At 45.0% G+C, this 11687-nt stretch overlaps 1 protein-coding gene across 3 annotated transcripts in view; it reads right to left on the reverse strand.

Moving 5' to 3' along the window:
• Window positions 1-247: 247 nt before the first annotated feature.
• ches1 (checkpoint suppressor 1) overlaps window positions 248-11687 on the reverse strand; it is a 65913-nt gene continuing 54473 nt past the window's right edge. For all 3 annotated transcript variants that reach the window (XM_079291227.1, XM_079291228.1, XM_079291226.1), the window contains 2 exons: window positions 5136-5244; window positions 248-4055 (listed from right to left, as the gene is read on the reverse strand). In XM_079291227.1, the coding sequence (XP_079147353.1) occupies window positions 3515-4055; window positions 5136-5244 (650 nt within the window). In that variant the 3' untranslated portion in view covers window positions 248-3514. The remainder of the gene's footprint in view (window positions 4056-5135; window positions 5245-11687) is intronic.

Consider the following 11687-nt stretch of genomic DNA (forward strand, 5'->3'; position numbering starts at 1 on the left):
CAGTCTCACAAAGCTGCACTTCACCAGTCAATGGGTTAGTGTGTGGTGTATGTTGAAGTGGTGAAAATGAGGGGGGAAGAGAGGGGGATATGCTTTCTTGTAAGCCTTTACTATATTTAACTCTGAATTCTGAGAGGAAAAATAGTTAAAGTGCTGCTTCTGAAGTGCCGACCAGCGATGCTGTGATTTAATGTGTCATTATTAGACTTGTTCGGTTCAAGTCCGTCAGAAGGAGCAGCCAAACGAATCTTCTGCAACTTGTATTTTTTATTATTGCAACCAACTGGAAGACAATACATCACATAAACATCATTGCAGTTTTTCAGGAAATGGAAAACAAAATAAAACAACATTTATATATTTTTTGCCACGGTATTGGACAACGTTGATATTTACATGTAGTGATGAAATAGGTCTTAAAATCATTCTTTGGCAATATGATTGCACAATAAGGAGAGAATTGAACATTTACTGGAAAAAAAAAAAACCCAACACCCCGGTGCACTCTGCATCACATCTCACAGATCAATAACAGTTTTGCATTTTGACATCTCTAACCTATGGCTTTCCAATATTCAGCTCAGACAGTCACCAAAGACATAATGGCAGTATTGTAGATCCTTTTGTCAGAGAGAAAACAGAACAGAAAATAAAAATGCGCATAAAAACATCAAAAAACAAAACCAATGGCAACTGTATTTTTTTGAGCGTTTCATCGTTATGTTTGGCAGGTTTGAAACAAACACTTGTTTTAGGGGCTTTTCAGGCAGTGAAGTATATTTCCTTTGCTTTGAAATGTCCAAGGTATATTTTATGCGTTGCTCTGTTTTTCCAGAACTCGCAGGTCAGGAGTTCACCCTTCCTGCATGTCGCCGAGTGAGTCGGAGGAAAAAAGGTGGTTGTTAAAGCAACACATTCCCCCCTCGACATGGCTCTTGCCAGCTGAACACGTTATTAGTCACCACAACAGTGGATTGTTGCTAACCCGGGAGCACTCAGACAGATATCAGACGAGAGCCGGATGGCACACAACAAGAACACTGACAGTGTCTCCTTTTAGCCTTTTCTTGTATATTTCGGCATGGATACCATACAAAATGCAACGCCAGTGATGCATGCTACAGGTGGCAAAAGACTGTACCAGTGGATGGGTCATGCATTCGTTTGCCTGCTTGGCTTGCTGACAATCACTCAACGCCCATTGAGCTTAAAGAAAACTCTTGTGTGACCGCTGCTACAACCAAAACCCAGCTAATGTTTTCTCCTGCAAAGCTGCTTTTTATTTGCACGGCATCTCTGCACGTGCGGGGAAATGAATACTTTATGCATGTTTCAGCAAAAGCATGCCGAATCATGGCAGTGCAGTATTTATATCACTTCTGATGCAAACATGTCAAAGCTCACTACTGCTTTTGTGGATTCCAATCAAGTCATTGTTTTCTTGATCCGAAGTGAGATGCACATACTCTTTGTAGAGTGGCAAAATATATTAAAAACCCTCTGATCTCTGGATTGGGCTCTTGAGATAAATATGAAGATTGACATCCACAAGGACAATTCATTCCTTTAATCAAAGGGTTAACAATACTGTATGTAAATCAAAAAACTAACTTATCATTATGCCATCTCCTACATTCCTCTTCCTTTTCTATCTGATTTCTAAGTCACCTATCTGGAGTTATGAGGTTCTTTCAGGACACCTACAAAGCTTCCCATGCCTGTCTGATCCATACAGTTACACTGAACAATGCCGATGGGAAATAAGGACACATGTACATTTACACACAGGAGAGGAAAAAACCCAATACTGCTATAAATAAAGACAAGTAACGTTCTGTGAAAACATGTCAGAGACATGACAACAGAGGTACTGAGGGCAGGCAGGCAGGCAGGCACAATGTTAAAGGGTGTGTGCTGCTGGGCACACCAACTCACACACACACACACACTCTACACATGTGTTCTGAAATAACACTGGGGTTAACATTGAACACCTAAAAATCACTGTACAGGCAGAAGAAGACGGAAGCCCACCCCTAAGAGGTGATTGAGCTGGCCTACATAGCCTGAACCCGAAGCCCAGAGGTGCAGAGTGATCCCCCACGCTCCTCCCTGAAGACGTGTCTTTGAAAGCCCGCTCAGAAAAAAAGAACCCAAAAGATTTCAAGAAAAAAAAAATCCAATATAATCACGGGTATAACAATTGGCAGCAAAACTTTTTTTCTTTCCTCTAGGATCAAGGTTTATATGAAAATAAGTCATGCTTCATGCTAAATACATTGTTTATCTTACATGATCTTTGAATAAAAAAGATTTGCTTTTTATCTTATTTACAAGCACCCATGCAATATAACTGAGAAAGTCCTGCAGGTCAAATTGCTTCAATTAAGAAAGGAAAAAAATAAAATATTTTCTAACCTTTTTACAGAGTTGTCCACGTGGGACAAATTGCTTATATCTTTATGAAGGTAGAGTGAGGGTGAACAGACACAAACGGAAACCTAAACCCACAGCTCATGTCTATAGTTCTTCGACACTGTTAAATGAATAGGAAGGTGTGGTAGCTACTGGTAGCTACGATATCTATACCAGGTGTCTATGGACAGAAGTACTGGGGACGTTCAGGGGACGTTTACATTGTGCAACAACAAGAACAAAATGAAGGAGATATTGCCTCAGACCCGGCACACTATCCATCTCTGGTGATAAAACATGACCATTTTTTTATTTTTAAATATCTATTCTTAAATACTATGAGTGCTCTTGAAATAAACCATGTCTTTACCCATGATGCTTCTATTATAAGTGGTGTTAAATAATGTTAAGTGCATGAATATATATCACATTGGGTTTTACAATTATTTTGACGCTTTAAGTCATTCTCCCGAGCTCTTCTCTACTGCTATGCCTTCTCTTTTTTTCTCCGCTGTCGCATCGGCTACATGAAGCAACCTGGTCGCTGATCTTTGGCAGTCTCACATTTGTGCTCGTGGATGGAGGAGAGTGATGCTAGCGAGCGGCCAAGGGAGCTCTAAGTCTTGTTCAATAGGCTCCGCCGTCTTTGCTGGCATCGCTGCACGATTGCTACAGATTCACATAGAAACAAACAGGTAAGACAAACAGCCATCTTCTGTGTTTATGTACTGCACGCTCCTCAATGTGATTCGGTTTTGTCGTGTTCAACTTGTCCAAATTAGTGACAAAACATGCATTTTTTTATGGCTTTCATCCCCTTTTAAACAACAAAAACAACAGAGACACATGAGAAATACCCATTGATGTTAGTGTTGCTGAACATGTAGGAAAACATAGATTTTTGATATTGCCACAAATAAGTAGGATTCACCTAATGCCCTGCAGATAGATAGAGGGAGATGAGAAGAGTCCGTTGAGACTAATGCTGTAGTAACGTTACCTGTTGACCTATTTGTGTATGTGTGTGTGTGTGTGTGTGTGTGCTTTCAGCTGTATAGCGTCTGTGTGTGTTTGCATGACTGTGTACTATGTCTGAGTCTTAGTTTCTCAGGGCCTCTTTCTGCTCCTTCTGGCCCTTGGCGGTGCGGTTTGTGATGTTGTTGAGGCAGGCTCTGACCCCCGCCAAGTGGAGCAGCGACCCCGCCGCCTCCTTCATCTCCTCGTCGTCACTCTCCGGCGGCTTCTCAACCGCCGCCGCGCGCCGCTTCTTCAGCGGCAGCGTGTCGCTAATGCCCCTTGCTCGGTTTTTGGTCCAGGGCAAACTGCTTCCCGCCAGAGTCCCAGCTCCCGGCCCCGAACTACGTCTCTGTCCGCGCAGGGCCTGCTGGGAAATGTAGGTGGCGGCGGCAGTGGTGATGTGAGAATCCAGCGGGATCTCCCGGGGTTCGGGTTTCACGTCTGACTGGATCTCCACGGCAATGATGTCGTCGTCGTCTAGGGGAGAGGAAGAGGAGCACAGCCTGCTGGGGGATTTGGCGGTGCTGTAAGTGTGGTCGTCCTGGAGGTCCTCGCTGCAGAGCGGAGGAGAGTACCGGGATGGGCTGTCCTGTCCCCGGCTTAGATAATCTCCCAGGGATGATCTGTATGAAGCAAGGACACAGAGTGAGAGAGAACATTGTTACTCGTGCTGTCGCACTGTCAGCCAGGTGGCCGGCCTGTATACGCCTCACTCCACCCAAGCTGCTCCAGTTTGCTCTGCGTTTGGCTGGAAAGCAAAAAGAATTCACGTTATAATCTGTCACCCTCAAATAGCCCCGAGGGCCTAATGTGCATGGTTCTCAGGTCCGATCAGAAGCTCGTACCGCCAGAGAAGAGTCAGCCTTTCCTTACAGGAGTGAGCAGACTCATTCTCAGATTGCCACCTATGCATTTTTGGAATGAGACAGTGCATTTTGAGCAGCTCTCGTGCTCCCTACGGTCGTGAAACTCGCTCAGCACATAAAGGACCTTGCAAGCTTTAAAGTCAGAGTGCCACAGAAGGCCGATACTGTAGCGAAGCCATTTAACCACTGTCCACTATACATCAGCCTCTACATTATATTGCAACACATGTTTTGCTCTATTGGTTGGAAGACACTTTTCTCTGTAAGGTATCAAAGGACAGGGGTGTAGTCTGACAACCACTAAATCAAAGGGAGCCTCAGCAGCATGCCCTGTCCCCCGGACAGTTCCTCCCTTCAGGATGAGAGGGTTAGCATATTAATATCTTATAAGAAAAACATGCACCTCATACAGTGATCAGATATTCACCGCATACCTTTAGTGAGACTTTGGGTATGTTTCATTCATAATGCGGTGCAGGCCATCATACTCTTATGCTCCTATGATGGATGTGCATGTCCATGCATGCTCCGAATGTTCTTAGAATCACGAGGCCTCTCCCTCTGATAAACCTGTTTGTGTGTGAGAGACCGTTATATAAACACACCTGGATAGAATGTGAACAGCAGGGAGTGTGTGAATGCCTCTCACTTTTGGACACAGTGAATATGTCATTATGTAAACAATTCGTGGAACATTTTGGAGCTTTGCTTTGCTTTGTGTATGTGTGTTTGTGTGAGGCTACCGTGTGTGTGTCTGTGTGTGTGTGTGTGTGGGAATGTGAAAGCTGACTGACATTAATGACATGTTGGAGGGCAGCAGGAGCAAAGGGAACCCACCGTATGGCCGAGGTTCTGCTCCCCACAGGGCTTACAGGTAGGGGTCTTATCACAGGGAAGAGCGCCTGGCTTCTGATGCGAGCGCCATTTTGGATCACACCGCGAGGAACTAAAAGGGAGAGAGAGCAGCGGACGTAAGAACTTCTGCACACAGACCCATGCCACATTAGTCACATGCAACACACAAATGAGTTTCTAAGTAGGAGGGAAACACAGAGGAAGCTTCTCCAGAACCCGATCGGACCTCGATAAGACCCGGGAGCAGCTCGATGAGCAGCCACTGGCCGTCTGAGGAGGCCAACAGGGCAATATTGATGAGAGAGGCAAGGTTAAATTGAGCGGGAAAGTGTCATAAATGAGTTAAGGCCGCTGCGAATCATTCAATTACCAACGACCGCTGGGCTCGGCTAAATCCAGCCCGTCTGATGCTGAGGGCTGAACAGCAGGCGGAGGCAAGTTACAGGGAGATACCACGCGCTTCAACGTGTGTGAGTAATGACGCATTTCTCACATTTAACACTGATGACAACTAATTAAATGTTGTTTTTAAAAGCAATCCACATATAATACTGACAAGACATGTATTTAAAGAACTGAAGTATTTAAGTATGATTCCAGATGTTTTTTTCAACCCTTAATCTGAAGATTATCTTTCTCACCTAATTGTCAGTTTCCAAACGCCCAAGTCTGCAAATAGTCAAATGAGTCTAAATAGTCTGTTTCATAACACTAATAACAGGCAGTTGGGGCATTTTTGCTTTAAAAATGACTTAAACTATTAATCAATCATACAAATAGTTTATAGCAATTCGTTTTCTATCAAATAATTGTTTTAGCACTGAAATACATCATTTTCTTTTCACCTCTACCGGTTACACTTTGACTTGAAGGTGAACAAGAGATGAATTAGAAATGCATCCGTATCAATCAGTCCTACAGCTCACTGTGAACAGAAGGACCATGCAGACCATGCAGAAGTCATGACAGTTCTTAAGAGCACAGTGCGCTCCATCACGAAGGAGAAAAGGTCTGGAACTACCAAGGAACTACAGTGCAAAAATGAAAAATGATTTCTCTGGTCTGACGGGCAAACATTTCAACGGGCTTATCAGCTGCTGTCACTACACTGCAGCAGCATGTTGGCTGCTTCATACAGACAGAGCCAATGACAGGCAGGTCCTCCAAGACAACGCCACAGAACGGAGCAGAGACTCCCCTTCTACCAACACAACTCCCTGAAGCACACATGCAGGGTAATGGACTGGCTTTGGAAACAATCCCTGAAGGTCTTTCAGTGGCCCACCCAAAGCCTGGACGTGAAGCCATTTGAAAATCTGTGGGGAGACCTGGAGATCACGCTTTACCGCCGCTCCTAATCCAAGCTGACAGCTGGGAGACTTAAAGCTGCAGCCTCTGTCGGTGCATCTCCTGCGTACTGTCCTGACGTCTCACGTTTTGACTTTGAATACATCTGCATCTTAGAATAGTTCAAGATTTTGGGAACGCTTATTCGCTTTCTTGTTCAGGGTTAGACGAGAAGATCGATACCACTCTCATGTGTGTGCGCTAAAAATGAAGCTAGAGATAGCAGCCGTTAATTGTAGCTTAGCATTAAGACTGGAAGAAGGGAGACAACGTGGCATTTTTACACTTCTGCTTTTGTACAGAATAAACAAACAAGATATAATGTATGACTTAGAGTTTCACAGGTGATGGGATGCAGAATTTCATGAGCCTTGGACTGAGCCAAGCTGGCAGCTTCCACCTGTCGCCAGTCTTTACTGTAAGCTAAGCTAACAGGCTTAGCTTACTTACTGTTCACTGTTCAGATATGACATGAGTGGTATCAATCTTCTCATCTAACTCTCAGCAAGTGAGTGAAAAAGCTTGTGTCCCAAAATCTCAATTTCAGAATACTTCTTGACTTGCCATAATAGATCAGGATGATGTGTTCGCTAATAGGGATGTTGGGTGTCGGCCAATACAGAGTACTAATCTGATACCAGTGTGTGGAAGAGAGTGACATCATTCTTTATGTGTAAGGTACCAGCAGGCCTGACTTAAACTTTACTTCTAACTCCGTAAAGCTACATTTAACACATGAATACATAGGTTTGAATTTATTACATTGATATCAGATATCAGTATACCGGTAGATGCATCACTGTTGACTACTGGGAAAAAGAATCAACCTTCTTGACAGCGGATTCCTGTAAGGCTCCAGTGTTTCTGAAGACACATAAACATTAGACACCACCAAATAATAACTAGTCTGTTATGCAGCTTTACATTCATCATCACGGTCAAAGCCTTCCTGCCTATGGTTCCTACGACCTGACCATCTCCACTAATCCTCAAGTGACTGAAGGGAGCTCTTGTGTCTGCTTCCAACACTGCAACAACTCTACATCTGGATCTGTACTGGCTGCTGTTGCAGATGAGAAGAAGAGTGCATGTGTAAATCTAAGCCAAGCGCCGTCATTACTCAGGGCTGGCTGCTCACCACAGACATCACTAACACAGCTGTCATCTCATCTCTGGGGTCAGTCTGCACACGATGACCTGCTGTTTCAAGCATTTGTTAAGGTGCAAACTCGAAGAAGGTTTCACCATTGCATCAACACAACTGCAGCTTCAGCTTTTTATTGAAAATAAATCTCAGTTCATTTCTGATGGATGTTATGAGGAGACATACAGGTTGTCATGGCGAGGCCCCCCAGACAAGCCTCCCACAACGTGTGCTTGTTTCATGTGGTGACACGCGGGTGAGTTATGATGGCTCTGTCTGTGGCGTGTGTTGGTGGTGGGCTTCTGCAGCCTTTCCCTGGCCAGCTGTGTCCACAGTAATCTTATTGACTCCAGTTAGCGTGGCTCTGCCCCTGATATCTCCAGCTCTGCTCTCCATAACCTTATAAGTAGGTCCCTGCACAGAGTCTCTTTTGTAATCTTGATCACTCGCTGCATGGCTGTGTGTGTGTGTGCGCGTGTCTGTGGGCAGTGCATTAGGTCTCCCTGGGTTGATGTGCATCCGCCTCTCCTTCCCCACCTCGCTCCAGTCAGGCTTTGGGTTGCCATAGCAACGGCTCCCCTTCCACATGCCACAGAGTGGTAGATCATGCATCAGCAGAGAAAGTGATAGAGAGAGGCAGAGGGGGAGAGAGGGAGAGAGAGGAAAAAGGGGGGAAAGGAAATACCAAGCTCTGTTTGACATGGCCTCTCATAGCTCAGCAACACACTCCTGACCACCACAGTTTACCCTCGATACACACACACCGCCCTCCTAGCACAAGCACAGACACCGCTCCTCTCTTCTGAGCGTGCTCTGCATCTCCACCTCCACGCTTCGCTCTTTGAATTTCTCAGTGAAACCCTTCTCTTTGTCTCTCTAATTCCGTCCTCTCGTGTTGATTCCTCTCCCTCTCTGTTGACGTGGCTGTCGCTTCCACGTATAGTGGTGACTCATTCCTCCGACTCAGCGTGCACGCCGTCCCTGCAGGTAAGAACCCTGGGACATATGCTAAGGAGCTGAGGTGACAAACTAAGTGGGGAAAGAGCAGGCAACACTCCCGCCGCCCGTTCTCACTCACTGACATTGAGCAATACATTTTTATAAGCTCAAAGCAATAATAAAAAACAGAGCTCGGCTTGGTAGCAAAAAAACATGTAAAAACAGAAGAGACGAGGTGTCTGTCTGCTGCTCTGCCTTTTTCCCATGTCTGGTCAGCTGCTCTGCCTCTCTGTCTGCTTCCTACGTCTCCCTGCCTGCCTGTTTTCCAGGGCAGCCTCCCTCCCCTCTCCGTCTCTCCTCTGCTCTCCTGTTAAATGAGTTCCACATGGTCCTGCAGGCTGCATTCTCCGCTCGGCCGGCAGAGGAGCGAGCAAACCAACACACACACACACACACACACACACACACACACACACACACACACACACACACACACACACACACACACACACACACACACACACACACACACACACACACACACACACACACACACACACACACACACACACACACACACACGGTCCAAAGGTTCAAAGGTCACTCCTGGCCGTTTAAAAGTGGCCCCTCGCGTGTCAAAGAGCCCCCCCCCCACCCACCTGTTTATCTGCCTCCTTGGTTGCAGTGTGTTAAACTGAGTCCAGAGTCTGAGGGCAGGATGCTCATGCTGTCTGACTGTCTGTCTGACTGGAGGGCTGGTGAGCCTGCTCATCTATCTGACACTCCAGCTGAGCGTCCGAGAGGCTGCTGACTGACATGTGCTGTGACAAAGTGTAAGCAACACTTAACTATGGCGTCTTAATAAGCCTTTTAAACACACGGATGCAAACCAGCAGGACACCTTTTCTCCTACATATAAGTGTATAATATAGTGAAGTTATGAAGTGTGTGTTTGCATTATTTAGTCCTCAAACTGTGCAGAAGAACCATCAGTAAAAGTAATATCCAAACCCAAAAAAATACTTCAATCATTTCAAATGAAGGTCTTCAGTTAAGTTGTTAAGCACATTTGTGGAAGGTGAGTAAGTACATTTACTCAAACACTGTACTTAAATACAGATGTGAGGTACTCGCAGTCTCTACTTCACTACATGTAAGATGGAAACATCGAACGTTTTACTCCAGCACTATTTTACAGCTAGTAATTTAGCAGATTAAGATGATGATGGTGAGCCGAATAGCACAATATTTGTTGAAGTCATTACAGCTGACAGCAGCATTACACATATTTACAGCCCAGTATATTTTTTCTCATTTACTTGGGGAGGCTGTCCTCAGGAATCCATGAACAATCAGAAGTAGTCAGTGAGTTACAGAAGGTTGAGAACCCCTGAGCTACAACACACGATAGATTCTTTATATGCAAGAAGAAACATCTCAACACAATGAAAGAGCTCCTCTGAGCTGCACCTCCAACCAGCTGCAATATGAATAAGCTTTAGTATCAGTAATAATATCATAATACATAATAAAACACTTTGAAAGGGGCCAGTCTGCATTTTGCACAATTTAGATATTTGAAGTTAATTTTGTGGAATGCAGGACCTTTACTTGTAATATGGTATATCTGTACTTTACATGAATAATGTTTCCACCACTGCTGAAGAACATGCAGCAGACTGATCCCTGTTATGATATATCATAATACTGGATTATTACTGATGCATTAACGTCTAAGCAGTATTTTAATATTGTAGCTGCTGAAGATAGATATTGGGTAGTTTTACTTTGTGCATAACAATACATCATATTTGATATGTTTCTTACATGTTTATTACAAGTATAGTCAAACAAATGTGGAGTAAAACGGTTAAATGTTATTAAGTATAAATATGACCTCGCATGAAATAAAATACTCAGGTCAAGTACCTCAAATTTGCACCACAAAAAAAAGTAATGTAAAAAGAAAAAGAAGTGTAAGCTTGACCGTGTCTGCAATCAGTTTGCTGTTGTGACACAGTTGAAGGTTTAAACATGTAACCCAACATGTCTGAAGCTGGAAGCACCTTCTCTTTGAACAAAGGCTTCCAAATGAAGGGAACTAATAGGGGAACTTCTTCAACGATAGCAGGTGACCAAAGTCCTTCAATAAAGTAGGAACACTCATACCACTCTATAATTCAGAGCTCCTGAATGATGACCCGCGGGTGCTGGTTGGATTAAGGACACAGCTGCCAGGCCTGGTCCTGGTGTTCATCCTGAGCCGGCAGATTTCAGCTCACCTCAGCTCTGAGAGCTCTGGGAATGGGAAATAGAAGTAATAACGGAGGGCACTAACAGCCCCAATCCCCCCCCCCCCTTGTCTTTGCCTCTGGCTGTCTGTCACAACTTTCCTTCTCCCCGCAGCCTCTCCTTCCAAACACACGTCACACATTTAAAAAGTTCCCTTCTCCTGTCTCCCCCTGTCACATGTGCAATCCAAGTCTCCCTTCCTGACCGTCTCCCTCTCCGTCCATCCGTCCAGCTGTCCAGCTGCATCACTCTCACATTGTGTGCGTCTAGAGGGAGTCCAGGTTTTCAGACACTCTCTCCAACCTCAGCTCCTTGACCATTACTACTCCATTATCAGCGGCGATGGAGGGCGCACCGCAGACGCCTAATGTATCCATTTCCCCCTCCATTTAGGACTCGGCAGCCCAGCGAGCTCCCGGAGTGCTCCCTGATTGGGATTGAATGTCCATTAAACTGCTGTCCAGCCACCAGGGAGGAGGTCGGGGGTAAGAGGAAGAGGAGGAGAGGGATAATGGGAAACACAGAGAAAAGGAGGTGAACTGGAGGAAAAGAGTGAGACGGTATGTTGTGTTGAGTGAGAAGAGGAGGCCAGGGAAAATCTCAGCCTCTGATTTGAAGCTGAGATTTTCCCTCCCCTTCCTTTCTTTCCCTCCCTCACTGTGTCTCTATCACTTCTTTTTTTTAAACTTTCAAATACGCCTCCGTAGAAAAAGCTTTCCTCTTCTGGCGCTGAGCCAAGTGTCAGAACTCAGCACTCGGTATTCTCAAGGTGCGCTTCTAGAAAGAGGGATTTGGAATTGAGATGATTGGAG

This window comes from Melanostigma gelatinosum, assembly GCF_949748355.1.
Source record: "Melanostigma gelatinosum genome assembly, chromosome: 19".
NCBI classification, from domain to species: Eukaryota; Metazoa; Chordata; class Actinopteri; order Perciformes; family Zoarcidae; genus Melanostigma; species Melanostigma gelatinosum.